Below are 21,223 nucleotides of genomic sequence, written 5' to 3'. Positions count from 1 at the left end.
CCTTATGGCAAGTAATTTTACGTTATTCTGCATTTACACAAAAATAGAGCAATTCTATATTTATAGAGATTTATAGCCGGTTCCGTGCTGGAGGAGTTATTGAGCAAGGCCAGGAGCTGTGGGCGGTCCAGGCTCCCGAGCAGCCGGCTGCTTCTCATTCAGCATTTCCAACATACAAAATTAAAGGCATTCGTCTCCGTCTGGTTTCTTAAATAGATAAGGGGGGAATGAACGGACAGTATGTACAGAAGGGCAGTGGCAGGGCCCGAGCGCCCTCCACCCCCAGCCTCACGCCTGCCGCCTGGGGTCAGTGAGGCCGGCTGCTGGACTCTGAGGGCTGCCGCTGCCGAGGAGGAGTGTAGCCATTCAGGTAGCCGTTGCTCTGACGTTTGCTGAGTCCTCCGTTAAGAATGTCCTGGATGTGCTGCACTATCAGATTTATGGCCACTGTGAGCAAAAGGGAGGGAAAGACATGGGGGAGAGATTGCATTAGGACCACTGCAAATAAACTAGAGCCAAGCCAGAGACGATGACCCTGCTGTCTCCCCTGCTCCTATCCTCTCCTATCATGTGGTGGGGAGCTGCAGCCCTGCAGGGAGAAGCTGCCCTGCTGGGACTTCATCCCTCTGCCCCAGCTGAGCACGGCCCTCAAGCCAGTATGGTCAGGCTGAATCCAGCCAGGTGGAGACCTGGCTGTCCCAGTTGCACATCTGGCCTTGGAGAAGCACATTTCCCTTTGTGTGGGATGAACAAGGAGTTTGCCTGGATGGGCTCCCAGGCTTTATCAGAGGAGCACAAACTCCCAGTCACTAATGCTCCGGGCAGCAGCAAAGGGGAGAGGCTCATCTCAGCATGTGTGTAGTAACAGTACTCTCTCGGGTGGCAGTGGCCTGAGTCACCTCCGTGGCAGGTCCTGCTACCTCCTACGTAACTCTGCTGCAACCGCAACAGCCCAAAGTTGGCTCCAGGATGTAATGGCAGGGTCTGGGTCCACTCACCTTCATTATCTGCTCCTCTGGGAATGATCACGTCAGCATACTTCTTGGTCTGGGAGGAGAGAAAGCACTGCGTTATGGGGAAAGTCGAAAGCCACCAGGCTGGGGTACTGTTCCTGTTTCCTGGGGCAGGTCCTTCCCCTCACCAAACCCAAACCCCATAGGAGGTATGTCACTGTTGATAATACATTTTGGATGCTCTTATTTGTCTTCTGCTCTGTGTTTTGAGGGCCATGCTTTGCACCTTGACTCCATTTTCAGGAGCTCATACAGATTCCAGTAAGAGGCAGTAAGAGATATCCTAACAAAACCTGAAATTAAAAAGCCTCATGATTGCAAGACTCCAGCAGCTGATGCTTTTGGGAACAACCTCCTCCCTGAATCCAGCCAGACTTGGTACAAGAGCAAGAGTTGGCATGCCTGGGCTGTGTAGACATGCAGGGTACAGCCATATGATCTACTTGGGCTGCAGGGAGAATTTTCTGTGAGCATCACTTGCAAAAAAGGTCTGATTTGGGACACCAGTCCTGACCCATTTTCACCTGCAGGTGCCAGTCTTAGTTTCCTCCCCTTTTTGTGTCAGCTTTTACAGCTGATCAGCTTCCTGACAGCCAAGCTCTACCAGCAGTAAACAAGCCAGCCTGCTGGGTGAAGGGTGTCATCTGACACCTCCAGGTGCTTCCAGCCATATCAAAAATCACCAGGACATGCTGGACCATTTCAGTGCTGGACCAGCTGACCCAGAGCTGATTTAGGAGTCAACAGTGGGTGCTGAGCCTGCCCAACACCCACATGCAATTGCTCTGCAGCTGAGCGCACCAGCACATTGGAAGTGGGAGCAGACCACTGCAAAGCTGGTGGGTAGGGACAAAGCAGTTGTTTTCTACCCTCCTTGTTTCACATTTCATCCTCCTACAGACTCTTCAACAGAAGAGACTGATGCAGCATCTGCTGCTTTGCAAAGCTGCGGATTTACCTTGCTGGGAACTTGCAAGGAAGGGAGCCACCATGCTGGACCTGCCTATCAGGAAAAGACTTTCTGGGATAACACTGGAATTGGACCTTGGTCCCCAGAGGCACAACCAAGTGAGACAGAGAAAAGGTTGCTGCCCAGGAACCAGGAAAACATCTTGTACCACAGAAAGAATCAGCCCCTCTTATGGGAAAGGGCAGAGCTGGCCACACAGACAGGCACAGAGATGTTCCTGAGGTTGGAGGCACAGGTTCAATTCCTGCCTGTAGTGCTGGCCAGCAGTTCCCAGGTTGCAGGACTCTGCTGGCTCAGTTCTTCCAGAATTAGAAGAAATTCCTCATATAACTACATCTGCTTGAAAAGCCTTGAGAACCAAGGCATGGGCTCCTCTCCATGACAGCCAGGAGAGGTGTGCAATGGCTAGTCCTGCAAACGCGCTATTTCGCCTACAAGTTCTGCAGGACTGCAGTGGTCTCCCACATGCAAAGTCCCTGTCTGCTAGGGAGCCTTGCCTCTGTTATCAGCTCCCAAACTAGCTTCCTTTCTCCAGGAAGACCTTGCAAGCCTGGCCCCAAGCAAGGTCTGTCTACTCTACACCTTGGCCTCTCACCAGCCAGGAAACGCAATCTGCAAGGCCACATCCCACACCACAGAGTGAAGGAAGAAGCTCCCCTGCTCTCCCAAGCATCCAGCCAGCAAGAAGCCAGCAGCACTGCAGGGTGAAAAGGGCAGGCAAGACAGCCCAAAACAGGAGGCAGACACAGCAGACACTGCCTGGGGGCAGGGATTTCTCCTTCTCTGGCTACATGCAGCCAAGGATCTTCCCTCCCGGGCTGGCATCTGCTGAGCTGCCTGGTGTTGGTTTGTCAGACTCTGTGCAGGGAAGGATTTCTCTTGCCATGTCGGCCTTCCCATAGGGGAAGGTGATCTCACCAGGAAGGCAGTGGCTGTATAAATAGTCCCCTTCTCACTCTCCCCGGCCAGCACTGGCACCCCCATTTTCGCCAGTGCCTGCAGGGAGGGAGCAAGGCAAGGCAGGCTGACCTGAGTTCTGGGGCACTAAATGCTCCTTTCTGAGGAGCTGGGCAGGGTATGAGGCATTTTTGGCAGACCCCGTGGGTGTCACTCCCCTTACTTACTGGCAAACAGAACTCCTCAAAGGCAGGCTTGACGAAGGTGATGTACTGAGATAAGATCTGCTCGAGGTCCCTGCCTCGCTCACTGATGTCTCGTAGCACTATGGGGAAGACGTAAGGCACAGTCAGGAGCTGAGACATGAATCGCTCCCTCCCCCTTCCCTTCAGTGCAGCCTTTGGCCAGCCACCTGGGTATTTTGCCTGAGGTCTCTGTTCCTGGAAGCTGCTGCCCACATGTCCCAGCACACCCCAGCCCAGCTACATGCTTTTAACCCGCTTCCAAGCTTTCCCAGGAACCAGGGGCTGGCTGACCTGACCAAGGGCTTTTCTTGGCCTCCCTCCCTTCTCAGCTCTGCAAGCACATTCCAGCTGTCCCCAGTCCTGACTGTTCCCAGCCTCAACCCTTGCATCCCTCCTGTCACTCTGCCCAGCCCTTGGCCTAAGGATGGGGCTTTCTCTCAGTTGTCCGAGTGCAGAGGTGCCCAAGAATAGAAAAGCAATGCGGTTCACCCATACACACATTAAGGCACAGTTTAACTCAGGTCTGCAGAGGTGATGAGAGTAAAACTCACCCACCTACCCAGCTCTGCCAGGCTCCTTGTGCTGTCCCCAGCTGAGCGGGATGGAAAGGCAAAGCAGGCTCCCACAACCAGAGGCTGAGGAGATGCTTGGAGGAGATCAGCTCAGGAGGAAGCCAGGAGGCAGGAGAGCAAGCTGGCCTCCTGCTTGTTGTGCCGTTCAGGCCTTGTACCCGGTTTGCATGAGGTATTTGGGCCATTGCCATCTCCAGTCCAAAGCCACTTCAGCGTGGACAAGTGCCCCAGTTCAGCAGGAATTCAATCTACGGGTAAGAGCCAAAACAGCCCTGTGGCCGAGCAGACAGCTCTTGGCTCTCCCCAAGGGGCTGGCTGGCTTCTCCCCAGCATGCTAGCGCCTGGCACTGCATTCAGAGTGAGCTTTCTCCACATGCCAAGCAGAGCCAAGCCACAGCACTGCCAGCCTGCGTGACCTGCTCGGCAGCCGCTGCCCGTGTGCTTGCAGGGCCAGGACAGTGCTGTTCTCCCAGTGCTGGTTTGGCACCATCCCCGCAGCTCTGTTTGCCCTCAGCCAGCAGCTTCGCAGCGTGCCCTTTCGCAGCCCCGTGCAGGGGAGGCGATGTGGGGAAGAAGGGGCAGGCAGCAGGATTTGTGCCAGCTCCCTGCCTGTTCCAGGAATGGCTCAGTCCAGCCCAGGCTGCTCTAGCCAGCTCCATGCCTTCTTCAGAGAGCGGGAGCAAGCCCCAGCTCAAACAATACAGAAAAACAGGCAAGGAAAATAAAACAGAGAGACTTTTCTTTCCCAGGTCCCACACCCTGCTTGTTGGCTGCTCTGGGGTGGGGACAGAGCACAGCGAGGGTGTATTTACAGCACACCCGGCCTGGGATGGCGTGCAGGAGGCCTGCGAGCTGCACGGGGTGAGTGCCCAGGCTGCAGGGGCTGGTCCTGACCGGGCACAACTCTCCTGCCTGCTGCCAGGGCAGACCACAGCAGGGCAACCACCCCACACAAACACGAGTCAAGCACCCACCGTCTTGTACCTGGCCCCAAAGCAATGAGTCCCAGCAACCCAGACTAAGACCACACACCCTATCTGGAGGTATCACCCTCTACTTGCAGGGCAGGAAAATGTCCCAAGGACAGATTGGCACCCGTCCAGAGCCAGCAGGCAGACATCACTCAAATCAGTCCCGAAACACGCACGTGACACCTGACTTGGTCTTTGTTTTACAGAAGCTGGCCGAGGACAGGGCAGCGAGGGACCTCAGCCAGAATAAGCTTTGCATGGATCAGGCTGTTTGAGGCACCTGACAGACCTTGCCCCTTGCACTCTGGTAGCAGCGTTTTTCTTGGGAGAGGTGCTGAGATGGGGACAGCGTGAGTTGCATGTACTGAACCCCAGCACTATTGATTAACTGAGCTGTCAGCTACATTTCCAGGAACCTCATCTCCCACTGCTGCTCAGCTGGGAAGCCCATTGCTGCAACTCTTCAGGACTTTTGGGAGAGCAAGATGACTCAGGGTCATGTCACAATGCAAGATCCTAACTTTGGCTACAAGCTGCCTCCAGCTACATTCCAGGGACATGATTGTACCTTCAGCACCTCACACACAGGCTCTCCTTTCCCAGAAATGCCAGGGAGACATACAGTAAACAGATTTACTGCTGCAGTGGTCCTACCAACTCCTGACCGCAGGCCAGGAGACTGCCAAATGGTCAGTTCCCTATCAGGAGTCTGCTGAGTTGCCCTAAGTAGGAGACACCAGCACCTCAACCAGCCTAGCTACCCCTTTGCAAGGCTTTAGCGATTGATGGTGGGTGGGAGAAATACCCCAAGAATGGCCTGGGCCCACGTGGCTCAGGACTCCGTTCAACAGCTGCAGCACAACAGGGTTTAGCTGTGTATTGCAGCTGGCAGCTGGATGGTCTTGGTTCTTAGTCAATGGGATCTCAACCAGTTCTCAAGCTCTGAGCTCACAGTTCTGTACTAAGTCCGAAGTGACTGAACCACACACTCCAGAGTATGATAGGGATGCACACACAGTCATGTGGCACTACAAATGCACAAGGCAACGCCTTGCCTTTAGACAGCTGATACAAGGCACTGCCAAAAATGTATTCTACCCCATGGCTGGGTGTGAACCCAAGTTCTTGCACAGCACAGTCTGCTTAAGGGATAAGGCTCACATTGCAGGATCTTGCAGATGCAAATCTGTGACCTGCTAATAGTCTCCCTGCAATGACTGTGCTGTCACCTCCCTGGATGAGTCATGCAAGAACAGTGGGCAGGGTCAAGAAGGATGCGTAAAAAGGTGCTTTTAATCAGCACTGATGACATTCCAACAGTGGAGGAGGCTGTGTATCCGTCTGACAGCAGGAGGGCAGGCAAGACCAGTTCTGTCGCAGAGTGGAACAGTCCCATGCACACGAGCAGTCCCAGGCTGATGCACTGAGACACAGAGGTCTGGACAGGACCTCTCCTCTAAGTCATCTTCTGCATCCCCAGACACCCTGTGAAGGCTGTCAGAGCCAGGCAGGGGTAGGGACAGTAGAACAGTAGGGGTAGAACTGAATTCTGCCCCAAGAGTCCCCAAAGGCTTTCTTAATCATCCAGGAGGCTCAGGTGCTACATCAGTGACCCCAATCCTAAAGGCTGCTTTGAAATGAATGGCATCTCAAGCCATGCAGACCCTGCAGAGCTGGAGTCCCTCCTATGTCAACTGGCAACCCACAGCCAAGCCAGCTGGACGTGGGGAGTCCTAGAGAGGGATATTCTGGTTTCTAGGGCTCTTCGTCCCCAAAGCCATCACTCCAGTGCCAAGTACCACAAAGAGGCTCCATGCTGTGATGGCTGTGCTTGCACAGACCAAGATGTACAACCAGACTCCTTATCTGCACCATCCACAATGGACACCCTCACACCCAAATGCCATCCTCAGAGCACACCTATACTCCAAGTCCTGAGCAGATCCATCAGGCACTGCCTTCTGATTGAACTGTCGAGATGCTTTGCCTTACCCATTGCACCCTTCCCCTGCTGGTACCTGCTGACTGTCAGTAGCTGCCATTCAGCTGATGGCACAGGGCTGGTGCCACAGGGCCATGGGAGAACACAGCATGCTCAGTAGTCACACTGCTGCATGCATCAAAGGAGGAATCCCAGACAAGGTAGCAAAAACCCCACTGAATCCTAAGAGACATGGAGCAAGGTGCTCTCCACTACCATAAGCTGCCCTATGTGACATTTTCCACTGGGGAAGAAAAGCTCCCTGGCTCTTTGCTAGCAGCAGCACAACTTTGCACCAATTCCAGTTCTGCTCTGGTCACTGTCACCTGCCTCTGCAACCAGCTTCCCAGATCAGTTAAGTAACATTTCTGTCCCTGCTGCACAAGGCACGTTCAGGCCTCACCTCTGCGGGACAGCCGAGTGTCTGCATCCGTGTCCACAAACAGCTTCATGCGGAAGAGATCCCGCACCTCCTGGCTGTAGAAGGCCAGGATGCCTTCAAAGAGCACCACGTCGGCAGGGTAGACAGTCACCGTCTCCTCTTTCCTAGCAGAGGGAAGGAGAGTCAGAATATGCTGGTGGTGGGAAATAAGCCAAGAGAGGTGGGGGGAAACAGTGGTGCTCCTAGGCACTGCTCCAACCCTGGGACATCACTGCTGCACCAGGGGGGCAACCAAGGAGAGAGCAGACCTACCCCACCATGGTGAAGGGAATCCAAGGCATACGTACGCTTCCTAGAAGGACAAACAGCAGAGCAGGAAGCAGACTAGCCCTTGTCCCCCCAACTTGGCCAGCTGCTGCTTGCAAGTGTTATGTGCTAAGCTGTAAAGCCCAGAAAGCCTATGTATGGGGCTTGACCCATGGGAACCTGCAAGCGCCATCTCTGCTCCCCTGGGAACCAGGCAGCACTCCCCTGACACTGCAGCACTACTGTGGGAAATGGAGCAGGGTCACACCATCCATGACCAACACAAGCATGCAAAAACAAGCCTAACACGTGCAAGGGAAGAGTTACAGAAGCAAGAACTGTCATCCTCCTCCTTTCCTGGCAGTGCCAGGCCATTTGAGCCTGGAATACTTGTTAAAGCTGCAAACACAGAGTTTATGGGGGGAGAAAGTGTGGATGGGGGAAGAAAAGGGGGGCCATAACCCCCCCTCCACTGATGCCTGTATGCTGCTGGATGCCACTGCACAGCTTTCCAGACCCTCAGACTGCGCCTGTATCTGCACTGGATCCTCTAACCAAGGGGTCTGGAGTAGTTAGGATTGAAACTTTCAGTTGGCACGTTAGGCGCCTAAGAGTGACGCAAGCGGAGGGACAAGCAACCGGTTTGGGCTGGCAGGTACTGCGCCACAGGGCGTTAGCAGAGGCACAGCAAGGCAGGAGCGGCTGTTAGACCTGGAGTGGGAGACAAAGTCATAGACAGGAATCTGGACCGTCTTCCCTTCCGTGATCTCTTTGAGTGTTTTCACGATCAGCTCGTTGTCAAAGGCATCTGAGGAGAGAGGAAACGTTATCCGAGGCAGCTTTGCAACCTCTCCCACCCACCAGACACTGAGCTTAGCCTAGCCAGAGCCACTGGCACCCTGCACTGGGGACAGACAGACACACAGACTTGGGAGGAAAGCCCTGCACGTCCCCATAGGCATAGCAAGGCCCAGCTCTCCTGGAGCCCCCGGGGTTTCACTGCTTTGCACCAGCCTGGGATCTGGCCTGCAGAGATCAATACTGCCCTTGTATGGTGACGCTGACAGCCCAGGCTCAGGAAGGCATCTTCCTCCAGGGCTCCAGCCCTTGGAGAGACTGCAGCAGTGTTTCAGTCTCGAGTCACTGGACAGACAGGGCTCTGTTTGATCGGTGCTTGCTGCCTCCGGTCATTGTCCTCGTGGGGACGAAGGGACAGCAGCTCTGGAATTTCCCCACCAAGCCCGGAGATAGTCCTAAGAGCCCCTATTGTAGCAACAGGGCACAGCCCCCTCGGTGGAGGGGTTTGCAGAGCAGCTGCACAAGACGGTTCCCTCCTTGAATGAGGGACACAGAGCTGCTGGCTCCAGGGGGCCGTGCCAGGCCAGATCTCCCTGGTCCCGACCCTGCTGCACCAGAAAGGTTTTCAAACTGGGGGATGCTTTTGCAGGGAGAAGAGGAGCGTCTTAAGGAGTTTGAGGGTTCACAACCTGCCCTTTCTCATCCCAAACACTCCACCTGAGGCAGTTTCTTTCCCAAGAGAGACAGAGGCTGTACTGCAGGGGACACAGGTGGCCCCCAACCACCCTGCCAGGGATGCACCCTGCTCCACAAGAGCTTAACTAAGCCACCTGCTCCTGCCCCATGAGGAGACAGAGTCCTGGTGTCCATGCAAGGCTCTCCACTGGTGGAACAGGGGGTCCCACTCCAGCCCTCACCCCCCACTGCATGGCAGAGCCCTGGTGCTGTTCTCCATTCACCTGGGTGGTCAAAATTGAACTGGCCTTTGAGTGCTTTGGATTTCTGCTCTGAGGTGAGGACCCTGTAGAAGCTGTCTTGACTCACGATCACCACCTGCTTCTGGCGGTAGTCCACCTCGTTCTGGCCCAGCAGCTGGACGATCTTGGAGCATACTGAGGACTGGGAAAGGAACAGCAAAGGAGGCAAGTCAGCAGCAAGTGGTGTTTGAGCCACACAGGGAGGATGTCCCCAGGTAACAGCCATTCCTGGGTGCATGGGGCACTGCTTGCTGGATCTAACAGATGCTAACAGTGGCACAGCCACTGAGGGAAAGGTGCTCCAGAGGCATTACCATGGGGCCCTTCAGTGTGAAAGCAGCACCAAGCTTGCTCCCTGCCTCCCTCTTCTCCATCCCTATGGCCTGCCCACAGCTCCTATTCTGGGCACAAATGGCAGCAAGAAACCAGCTGGCTGCTGCCTGGTTTCAGCTGCATCCTCAGGGCCCCCATGGCCAGCTCCAGCCTGCCCAGCAGCTCTGCAGGGAGCAGAGCTGCATGTGGTACCAGGGCTGAGCCTCCTCTCTGGGAGGCAGCCTCAGTGCCTTGGTTCCCCCAGCCCTGGTCCAGCCCAGAAACCCCACCACATCATGGGCAGGGAGGGAGAGAGCCCTCAGAGAGGGAGAGCCAGGTTGTTTTCATACCCTAAACAAAGCCCAGGATGAAAAGACACCGGGAAGAGAGCCCTGGGACTTTATCAGCGATGCCTGCCACAGCTGCCAGGGCTGGGAGGAGCAGCCGCAAGCATATCCTGGTGCTTCTTGGCACAGAGAGGCTAAGGGCACTGCAGAGCCAGCGGCTGAAGAGCCACGTGGCTCTGGCTGCTGGTACAAGATCCCCACAAGCACTGCTGGCACAGGGATCGGCACCTCACACACCGCATGGAGCGGGCTGGGTACCGGTGGCCAGCATCGACTCTGCTGGCACTGCAGCAGGCACCAGCTGCATGGCCGAGGGTCACGCCAGACCCCACCATCATGACTTGAATCAGAGTACAGCTTGGGGGACAAATCCCAAAGCCTGCTTCAGTCCCTTCTCCTTAGTCATACGAGTCCTTGGCCGCTGCACAACACAGCGGCGTTAACTGCATCACTAACTGGCAGCCGGCATGCCTGCCCCAGCCAGCGAAAGCCAAGGTCAGGCTGGCAGGGGAGTGCTCTGCTGCCTGCAGGAGCCATATCCATCAGCCCCGCTCCTGCCCTGCTGCATCCACTGTTCGGGGAGAAGCGGGTGCTCCTGGTGCCAAACTAAGCTGCTTTATCTCCTGCGAATCATGCTTGCTGCAGATGCCCAGCTGAGCCGATCTTGGCCTCGGTTACCACAAATACTCCTCACTGAGCGCTCTGCTTTGCAAAGAGAGGTTTGCTTGCTCCAGCCTGCCTCCCACAGCCTGTCTGTGGTTCTTTCCATGCTCCCACCTCCCTGCTGGCTCAACCACCTGCTCTGTACCTGGCTGGCAACCTCCAGATGCAGAGCTGAAAACAGTGGTGAGAGGGAACAGGGAGGGGAACACATGCCTGGCAGAGGAGGTCACCCCAGCAGGCAGAGGGCAAGGCTGTTTGCTGGAGAAGCTGGAAGATTTGACGGCATTCCCGTCCCCAGAGACTGTCTCTTCCCCTCCAGGCCAGGCTGACCTGACTTGGCTGCGCTGTGAGTCAGCCCAGCCCAGCTGGAGAGCCTCCGCACACAGCACTGCTGCAGAGCAAACTGGCTTGGGCTGCCTGACAGCAGTCCTTGTGGCCCTGGGCACAAGTCTGGGTTTCAGGTCAGGGATGGGGTCCCCCTGAGCATCCCACCTTCTTCTCCTGCCTCTCATGGCTGGCAAGTTGTGCTTCCCAAGCCACGTCGGCAGTCCTGCCCTGCAGCAAGCTGCTACCACCCAGAACAAAGCACTGCAAATCTGTGCCAGTCACTCACCCTTCAGCAGGCGCAGACACAAAGCCAGAGCCCATTCTCTGTTTCCTCTGTTTTCCCACTCCCCACATACTTCTCCAGCATGGTTCAGCCCTATTGCTTATCCAGCTGTATCCCATAGGTTTCACAAAAACAGGGTGCACGCAGTGCCTCTCCTCCACTTTTCCTCCCTGCTCTCTCTCCCCCACACGCTGCTGCCTTCCCGTGCTGCCCGTGCAGCGAGGAGACGCAGCGCAGCAGGGTTCAGCCTTGGCCACAGCTGCCAAGGACACCAAATTTCCCAGGCTCTTTGCAATTAGGAGTAAACCACCTCCCAGCACAGCCACCCAGAGAGACCTCCAGCCTGTAGATCAGCAGGGTCCACATGGATCTGCACCAGAAACAGCTTTCCCCAGCCCAGGAGAGGGAGCAGGGCTGCTTTACTTTGGATCAGTGAAAGGAACACAACAGTTGCACTCACACTCTCCCCTTGGACCTAAGCATGTAGATAGACAATAAAATAATTTGAGGGCATCAGACAGTTCCTGCCAGTCTTTCTTCTGCCTTATGCACACTAATCTCTGGTCTACTGATCCTGGAAAGCTGAGATGAGTCCCCATCAGCTCTGAAAATCACCATCCTGTTCCATACCCCACAACCTGAGACACCTGATGGTGAGAAAAACCCAAGGAGAAAGTAGCCTTCAGCAGCTGGAGACCAGAACACGTTCTCCCACCTGGGCCCAGGATGAGGACTGGAGCATATCCTGGCTGCATTTACCATCCAATGCTCTGGGGTGGCAAGTGCCTCTTGCAAAAGCATCCAGGCAGATGCTACGGACCCTTCCCTTTTCTCTGGTGGGCTTTGGAGAGCTATCAGAAGTGGTGGAGAAGGATGATCACAGGGACATCCTGCTCTCAGGACTGAGCTCAGGTTCAGCATACCATGTTGCCCAGGTGGGCAGGAATGTCACCTCTGGGTTCTAGGAAAAGGCACACCTGTCACCTTGGTCCCACAGAAGGTGTGGGCCATGGCACTCCTCACACATTACACCTGCATAAGTGCAGCAGGACATAGGGACAGTGGAGAACATGGCATGTTCCTCCAACCCAAGGGTTGCATTCAGCTTGCTTTACTGGGGCAGCAAACCTTGGCAAGGTCTAAGTGAAGAAGGTTTTTCCTTTCCTCAAGATCACTTGTGATGGAAACAAGAACGGTTCATAAGGGGCATTCCCTGATGCCAGTCTGAATACCTCCTACAGCTGGACAGGCAGTTTTTCCCCTTGGTCGATAAACACCCTATGTTAAGGAGGAAGAAAAACCAGAAACACAGAGGTTACAAATTCCCCTATGCAGTGGGAACAGAAACTCCCAGCCTCAGGAAGCGTCCCTCCAAATGAATGACGCATGTCCCCTGCTTAAACCCCCTTTCCCAAACCAGCACTGCATACATGCACGTGACTGATATTAATCAGAAGTGTGAAAAATCCACTAATAACTGGAAATGATAGTAGTTAGGCTCTGGGGAGGCCTGCAGATGCCCAGAAAGACCAAGACCAAAGCATGACTGTGAAGCATGAATGGAAGATGACTTGAGGAAGACGACATGATGCTATAGATGAATCCCAATACAGAAACCCTGGGATTTGAGCCCCATCCCTAGCTCTGCCCTGTGTGACACATCTCATCTACAGGAAGATGAGAGGCATGACAGGGCTCCTTGCCTCCACTCAGCCCCTTCCCCAGACCTACATTGTCCACACACCTCGCCATGACCCAAAGCAAACACTGATGGTGATTCAGCCACAGCGCACTCCTGGCAACAGGAGGTTTTCTCAAGCAAAAGCCTTCCCCTCCTCCAGAACTTGTTTAAAACTAAATATAGACAGGACACAGCAGCCTCTGAGCCTCCATGGTTGCCAAGCAGACCTTTCCCATGTTAGCCACATGAAACCAACGCAGGACTTTCCAAGCATGCAGGCAGGGAGCCCCGGGCTCTCTGCTATTGTTCATGACCTTCCACAAGCTGCAAGGGGAACTCAGCTCCAGGTTTGAGCAAACTGGCTGCGACCCACTGATCTACACTCCCCCAGATTTTGTGCTTGAGCTGCTCCCTGGGAAAGCTGTGCAAACCAACCCACACCACACACAGACGGTTGACAGGGAGGTATCTGCACATCACAGCACAAGAAGCAAACTCAGAGATGTTATTCTTGAACAGAAGCAGCTGCAGCTCCCCTTGCAGGATTCCTCCTCTGAACCAAGCACACAAATAACCAGTGTTTAAGGAAGAAGTACAGCTTTATTGTGCTGGGAGGGGAAGATGCAGAGGGCACCTGGGGAAGAACTCCAGCATATTTTCCCAAAAGGAGAGAGGTGGTGCACAAGGGAAGAAACTCAATGAATGGGTGTTTGGAGCCCTACCCCTGACATTTATTTGAAAGATATTAATTACATTACATATTTAATTCATATTCACTCATGGCCTATAGCCAGCTGCTCAGATATTCTTCAGGAGTTAACTAATTCCCCAATATTATTATGCAGATTATCCCACAATCCCTCTTGGGTAGCTCTGATCAGCCAGTGAATTCCAACTTCAGACGGGTATTAGAGAGAAAGCTGATGGACAGTGCTACAGTTAACCATCATGTGAAGGTACCAGGCAGGACACAGCTGATGCTTTCAGCCCCACGTTTGCTGCAGCAGACAGGGCAGTATGGGTACTTCTGCCCCTGGCTGGTAAGGCCCGTCCTGGGCTAGGAGGAATCCATAAACCTTGTGCACATTGATATGCTAAAACCCACTTGCTGAGAGCAGTCCATCCCTCCCTAGGGAGCCTGGCACTGCAGAAGGACATCTACACCGAGCTGCTCGCTAGGCTCCCAATACAGCAGCATGGAGGACCTCCCATCTTCCCAAGGACTCTAGACTAGACACCTAGCAAAAGGGACTTATGCCAGATAAAGTGATTCCAGCACTAAATAAATACTGAAGCTGCCAGTCCCCTCAGGAGCAGCTAAAGGGACAAGGGCTGTGCCAGAAGCAAGACCTACCAGGAGAGGCACGTGCTGGGCTCCAGTGTGGAAGGAAGAGAAGCACAGACTCCCGCCACCGCTGCAGGCTGCTCGCCCTGAGCCAAGACGCTGCTCACCACGAGGACAGTGCTCCCCAAGAGTGCAGTGCCCTTGGCCCACAACAAATGGTACAGCCAGGAGCAAGGACAGACTGCAGCAGTCACATCCCACTTCCCACCAGGGAGAGAAGCCCAGAAGTTGTATCTAGGGACACCACTGCCATAACCCCCCTCCTGTAGGATCTGGATGTGAGCAGGCTTGACAGAGGCTGTCAATGGCTTTGCATTAGCAGGAGCCTGGTTGGGGTATCCTCATCACATGCCTGTGGATAAAACGGTCTCCAGTTTGGGATCTGGAAGGATTTTCCCTAAGATCACATCAGGGACCACTGGATCCCTGTTGCATTTCTCTGATGTCCCCTGTAGCATGGTTCCCTTTCCAGGCATCACAGGGGACTTTTACTCAATTGGGTCCCTGAAATCAGTAGCCATGGTAATGCTGCCCTTCTGTCCAGCTTATCTCCTGCAGCACACTAGTTACGATTTTGGTCTCTTTTTGTAAGGTTATGTTAACTATAGAGTATTAGGAAGTGCCTGGTGGACTGGGGTGGCACACAGAACAGATACCAAATTGGGAAGGGTCCCAGAGCATCTATTAAATGTCTGCCTGTGACTGCAGAGAGCTAGTTCATGACCCACGCAATCCTTTCCAGTCCTAATGGAGCACATCCGTATGGCAGCACTGGGACTGGAAACTTGCTATTCTCGTACCAAAAGCCTGGGCCTCCACCCAGAGCTTTCCCAGGCAGGTTCACCATTCCTGCCTTTCCCTTTGTGAGCCACAAGCCAACCAGTCCGGGACTGGGATAGCCAGGTTTCTGTTCACTCACCCTGGGATGCTGCACACGTGGTCAGCAGTCCTGGGCTGGAGCATAAACAGGCACACACAAACACAGAGGATCTGAACACAGATTACACGCAGAGAGGGAAACAAACCCCCTAACACAATCCCTCCCAATCCACCAGTTTTGGACGCAGGATATTTTTCTCAAGCCTCTGCTGCAAACTCCACAGCCTGGAGCTGGCTGAGCCCACAGGACTATGGTAAGCAGGCTCCATAATGAACTCACACATATTCAATCAGTAACAGGAAAGGGCTGACCCATCAAAACGTCCTGCGTATCAGTCTGATCAGGGGCTGGCACAGAATAGTGTTCTAGTAGAAAGTTTGACGAGTCTCTAGCACACATTGACACCAGTGTTTAACAAGTCAGACCTTGTGATTCAGGGTTCCTGCCAGCCACAGAACAAGCGTCACCAGGAAATGGTGCTGAACCAACACAGGACTGCTGCAATCCCTGCTAGTCCCCCTCCCACGGCTCTCCCCTGGGTTTCTTTGCCTGGCATCCAGGTGGTGACATGGTGGCAGTGACCCACAGGCTGCTGTGGGGGACCTCAGGCCTTGCTAGTGTAGGGGACTGAGCTCTGTCATGCAAGAAGCCCCATGTGGAGAGGGAACTGCCTCATGCAGAGATGCGCTGCAGCTGGGGCCACTGCTTCCCTGAGGACCAACACCCTGGCTGTCCCACCCTGGCTGGGCGATACCAGCCTTCTTCAGCCTCCTGGCTAGCCAACTCCTCTAGGCAGCCAGCTCAGCCTCAGACAGCATTTTTGGTGTTTAAAGCAGAAGTGCCTAATGGATTAACAGTGAAGAATACACCTGGCTGAAAACACACCGCAATTTTGGTGCTCTGCAGCCTGGAAACTCTCAGTCTGCATGTTCAAACAGACATTTCCAACGTTATGTGCTAACTCAAGATCCAAATGATGCAGCCACTGGGCCACAGTGGTACCCATATTCAGCCCTCACTAGTTTGAGGGCTGGGCAGCCAACAAAAGCTTTCAGCCCTTTGTAAATCCATCTTTTCTTACAACCTCCTGTTGGAAGGTAGCAATCAGCATCTCACTTTGCAGCACGTGGGGACAAGCAATTAATGCTTCAGCCTGAGTTCGAAGAGCTCTCCCCACCCCTGCAACCACCCCAGCAGCAGATGGAGTGAGCCACTCCAGCCAGCAGAGCTGCAAGATCCCAGGAGCTAAGCTGAAGTGAGGACACGTGAAGAGCTTAAGGAGGTATCCCAACACTTTCCAGCTCATCTCAGTAGTCAGTTTGCTGAACTTTCCTCCAGCCCGCAGCCTGGCTGCCTGCCTTGCATGCTGCAGTCCTTGGTAGTCAGGAATCTCTTGTGGGAGGGAGGGAAAAAGCTGTTAGCACAAAGACCATGGGTATAAGAAGGTAACAAGAACTTGAGCAAGGCACTTGAAAGCACATAGGATGAAAGAAAATGCTACAACCAGCCTTGGGAATCCCTCTGAGGAAATAAGGCAGTTGCAGTCCTCTCCAGCTTTGGCACAGGAGCGGGTCTTAATGCCATGTCATCTCCTCCACATCAGGAGACTGCAGCAAACTTTGCCCAGGCTGCACAGTGCTTGGATTTTGGGGGACAGTGAGAGAAATGCTGCCTCCCAGCAAGCTTTTGTGAAGAGCCTGTCCCAGCTGAGCCGACACAAAACAGCTACCATGCAGCTGGCACTACCCTCATACAGGCTGCAGCATCACAGCCTGCCCAGGACCTCTGCGGCTCCCCACTTTTGCTCCCAACACAGTCCAGATTTCTTTTAAGATCGAAAACCAGGAGAGTGCTCAGGTTTCTACCTCCTATTTGAGTACAAAAAGTTACTCAAGTCTCTTTCGCTCACTAGGGAACAGCAGTCAGCCTTTGAATTTGAGTTCTCGCCAGTCTGCCTTTAAGAAATACCAGCCAAACACTCCCCCCCAGCAGTTTGGGGAAGGCTGGCCACTTCGGATGCCAGCTTCCCCAGGGCACCACACAACACAACAAGTCATGGCAAGCTACAAACAGCATCCCTTCCTTCCACAGCCTGACTGTGCTGGTACATCAAGAGGGATGGGTGGGACTGTGGAGCCTTTTCCCCCCCCATCAGCAGTGGGAGGAGCTGGGGGGGGGCCCTTGGAAGGCAAATGCCCTCCGTTATCTTCGGACTGGTGTGCTGCCAAAGGGGTGTGTTATGACAACAACCCCCAATTGGCGTGAAGGCGAGTCGGATAGCTTTGTCGCTTTCCCAGTGGGAAAGGTGCCTGCTTTGCTTTCCCTCTAGGAGCATTTTGTTTTCACCCAGCGCCAGCACACCGGCACAGCAGACCCTGGCCTGGATTTTAGCTGCAGGCAAGCCCTTAGCTGAGCAAACCACACCAGCCCCACCACTACTTTCCTGGCGCATGCTGAGGCACTCAGCATCACCTGGCAGAGGGCACTGTTGCTAGCCTGATGGGGGACAACCCCGCTGCACCCCTGCCTTGCAGCTGCAACAAATGTGAATTTGAGGGTCTGTGTGCACAAGCCCCAGGTCCTTTTTTCCTACTACTTCTCCTCGAGCAAGCTTTTTTTGCCAGCATATTTCTTGCAGTCTTTTCCCATAAACTTTGTACTGATCTGCTGGATTCCCTTCAATGGGCAGCACTGCACAGAGGTTTTTAGCAGCCAGCAGTCACTGGAGGGGGGGAAATCAAAGCTGAGAGACAGGAAAAGCCAGTCAGTACATCTCCCTTGCTAGAAAGAACCATTTCCCTATTTTTTTCTAAGGCAGCCTGCCTAAGCATTTTCACTTTGAAGTTGAGAACAACTGTGGCGTATTGTACTGTAATCACTGCTTTTACCTTGTGGGCCAGAGACACAGTGTTCAGAGACATAACAGTTCAGCAGCGCCAGACACGATGTTGTTGGGACAGCTACAGAGAGGCAGACCCACGCATCAGAGAGCAGACAAACCCAGTGCGTTTGAGTCACCAGGAGCTGTACTGCAGGAACAATCCAGCTTTGGTTCCCAGTGGAGGAGATTGCATCCTCTCTCACCATGCCTTCCCTGTTATATCTGGATTTTTCCCCCTTGCAGTAGCAACAGCAGTCCAAGAATCAATAGGGTACTCAGAGACACATTCTTAAAACACTGTTATTATGGGCTGAGGTACAGCAGTTGGTTAATGCCATCCTTTCTAGAGAAAAAGGGGCCCCCCTCCAAACACAAACCAACCCAGAGATACAAGGCTCTATCTTCCTCCTGTGGCAGCCCACATTCAGCTTCCTTAACAAGAAATATTTCAAAGGTATTGCTACTTCCAAATCTATGCATGCTCTCTGAAACACCTCTTAAAAATGCAGGTAGAATGTCTTGTACTGCCCTGCATAGGAGGGCTGATTAGCTGTGGATCTGGTTTTACTGCTCTTAAACAAGAAAACCAAGTAATTTTTCTTTTCATATTAAGATAGAAAGCAACCTACCTCAGGTTAAACAAATAAAGAAAAACCCACTGTATGAAATAACTGGGGGGGGGAAGCCATAACGTTGCCGGAGTTGCCCTACGCTGCAGTTTGGGTGTAGCAGCCCTCCAGAGAAAACCCGCATTAACACCCCGGCCGGAGCGGCTCTGCCCAGCGCGGCTGGCCCCGCAGCCCTCCGCCCCGCTCCTACCTGCCGCTGCCAAGGACCATCCCCTCCCGGGCGCAGCAAGGAGGTCGTTCTGCCGCTGTGAGTCAGCATTTACTGCAGAATTTCCACTCCTGCTACCCCAAAGTTGGCCAGAAAAGGGAACCCCCATGCACGACCGACACCATTTAAAAAAAAAAATAAATAATAATCGCATCGCACCCAGCGCGCCCTACGGGTCTGCTGCGGGGCGAGCAGCCCTTGGGGACACGGCAAGTGAAAAGGTGACGGAGGAGAAGCGCTCACTAAAGCCACGGGAGCGAGGATTTTGCAGGGGGGATGCCGCCTGCATCCCGGCCGGGCCGGGGCCGCCCAAGCCCCGCGCAGACCCCAGCACTGCCCGCTGCCCTCCGGCAGCTCGCCCCCCCCGCCCCGCGGCGAGGCGGAGGGGAGCAGGGTCCCAGCCGGAGCGGGGTAAAGCCTGCACCCACCTCACCGCCCCCCACACCCCCCTCCCTCCACGTGTCCCCGGGACTGCCGGCCGCCGAGCTCCCGCGGCCGCCGCCCGGGCAGAGGCCTCGGCGGCCCCGCTCTCGCCGCCGCCGGCTCGTCCGTCCCCGGGCCGTAGCGTGCACCGCCGGGGCGGCGAGCGAGCGAGCCCGCCCGACCCCGACCCCGCCGCCGCCGCCGCCGCCTCCCCGGCCCGGCGGGGCCCCGGGGCAGCGCACGTGGCGGGGCGGCCGCTCGGAGCCGCCGTGCTGCCATGTGGCCGCCGCGCCCGGCGGGAGGCGCGGGGAGGGGAGGGGAGCGGGGGGGGTAAGGCTGCGCCGCGGAGCTTCCCTTCGCGCCATCCCACCCCAGCGGGGCTCCCCCCGGACCCCGCCGCGAAGCCCCCCGCACCTTGCCGCTGGCCGTGCCGCCGCTGACCCCGATGAGGAAGGGCTCGCCGCCGCTGGGCTGCCCGTGCTCCTCCAGCCTCTGCTCGCTGTCCCCCGCCATCCTCCCCTGCTCACAGCAGCAGCAGCGCCGCCGCCTCGCCTCCTCCGCCTTCGCTCTCCGTGCGGGGCTGGATTTATCTGATGAGTCAAGGGCCTTCCTCCCCGCCTGGTTCACATCCCCGGCGCTGCGGCTCCCTGCCAGGTGCCTGCTGCAGCTGCACATGCTCCGGCCCAGCCTGCCGGCGGGCTGCGCGGCGCAGAACGGCGCAGAACGGCACGGCACGGCACGGCACGGCGGCCCCACGGGCCCGCGCCTCGCCGCCGCCTTCCCCCGCCCGGGGACAAAGGCGATGCGACCGCCCGGCGCACCGGGCCTCGCTCCCTCTCCCCGCCGGCTTGGTTTGCCCCTCTGCCCGATGAGTCCCACGGCCCACTCGCCATCAGCCTCCGGCGAGCGCTGGGACTGCACCAAGGTGGTCCCCAGCAGGACCCCCGTTGTATGTCCCCCACCCGGGCCCTGGTCCTGTGAGAACTTAGGAACGCTTATTAACGACCCCAAACCAGGAATAAAAACTACGCTTATGTCTTTGGCAAATGGGACCCGTCCGGGAGGAGCCGCGAGCGCTCTGGAGGCCAGGATTCAAAGTCAAAATGCTCTTGACAAAATGGAAAAAGGCTCAGCAAAATGTAGGGTGCAAGTCCACGCGGGCAAGTGCCAAGTACTGTACTTAGGTTGGGGCAATTATCCGTGAAAATGCAAGATGGGAACCTGCTGGCTAGCCAGCCCTTTTATAGATAAAGATCCAGGAGTACAGCAGATCAAAGAGTCAATGCCAATGCCCTGCTGCTGTGAAAACGGCAAACGTCCCACCGGGACTTATAAACGTAGGTAGGATGCGGTAGCTAACCCTCTGCCAGGTACCAATGCCACTGGGTACTGTGTTTCAAGAAAGGTGAGACCTGATGGAGAGTCTCCAGTGGGGTCTCGGGAACAGCTTGAGGTCTGGCTTTGCACTAAACGGTGTGTGTTTAGTCTGGGGAAGAGAGGGCTGTGGGGACACATGATAACCGTTTCCAAATACATAAAAGGCTGCCACAAACAGGAAGGGAATACATTTCTCTTACCCATGGGGATTGGAACAAAATGTTGCCAGCTCAAATTGCAACAAGGGCAATTCAGGATAGACATTCAGGGACATTTTCGAAGTGTGTGAAAATGGTTAAGGCCTGGAATAGGTTGTTTAGGGAGAGTAAGGACTCTCCATTCCTGAAGATTTAAAAAAAATGCACTAGGCAAGCTCCCGTATAAAAAGATTTTAGTAAAGTTGATCCTGCGTTGGGGCAGGAGATGGCTTAAGCAATGCCCTAAGGTTCCTCCTGCCCCTGTTCACAGGACCATAAGCTTCTGCAAGGTTTTTAACTTCCCACTTCAATACAGCGAAACAGGTGTGGAAATGTTTACCAGATGGGTCCCACGTCCCAGCCCTCATCACGCAGGATGTGAGAAAGGATCTCCTTGGGAAGGCATGGCCCCTCTCTTCCCACCACTTCCAGTTCTCCTCCAGCCGTGCCCCCGCGGACTGCGGCTTGTGGCATTGGAGCATGGCACTGCGCACGGCCAGTGCCAGGGGAGGAAGTGCTATATGCGGACGAGAACTTCCTGCGGGGATGAATCCCAGC

At 55.0% G+C, this 21,223-nt stretch overlaps 1 protein-coding gene across 2 annotated transcripts; it reads right to left on the bottom strand.

The window, feature by feature from the left end:
- Nucleotides 1–55: 55 nt before the first annotated feature.
- Nucleotides 56–19,844, bottom strand: UCK2 (uridine-cytidine kinase 2). Of its 2 annotated transcripts, none has more exons than XM_030033572.2 (7): nt 19,506–19,844; nt 9,095–9,254; nt 8,049–8,145; nt 7,053–7,195; nt 3,108–3,205; nt 999–1,047; nt 56–447 (listed from the first exon to the last, which is right to left on the bottom strand). In XM_030033572.2, the coding sequence occupies exons 1-7, from the start codon at nt 19,764–19,766 to the stop codon at nt 308–310; spliced, it is 948 nt and encodes a 315-aa protein (XP_029889432.1). In that variant the 5' UTR covers nt 19,767–19,844; the 3' UTR covers nt 56–307. The 2 variants fall into 2 exon arrangements, with proteins under 2 accessions (XP_029889432.1, XP_029889433.1); XM_030033573.2 differs by lacking the exon at nt 19,506–19,844 and adding an exon at nt 18,651–18,734.
- Nucleotides 19,845–21,223: the final 1,379 nt, after the last annotated feature.

Source organism: Aquila chrysaetos, chromosome 12 (assembly GCF_900496995.4).
Source record: "Aquila chrysaetos chrysaetos chromosome 12, bAquChr1.4, whole genome shotgun sequence".
Classification (NCBI taxonomy): Eukaryota; Metazoa; Chordata; class Aves; order Accipitriformes; family Accipitridae; genus Aquila; species Aquila chrysaetos.
Note: the sequence above shows the minus strand (reverse complement) of the source record. Positions and strands in the feature narration are given on the sequence as shown.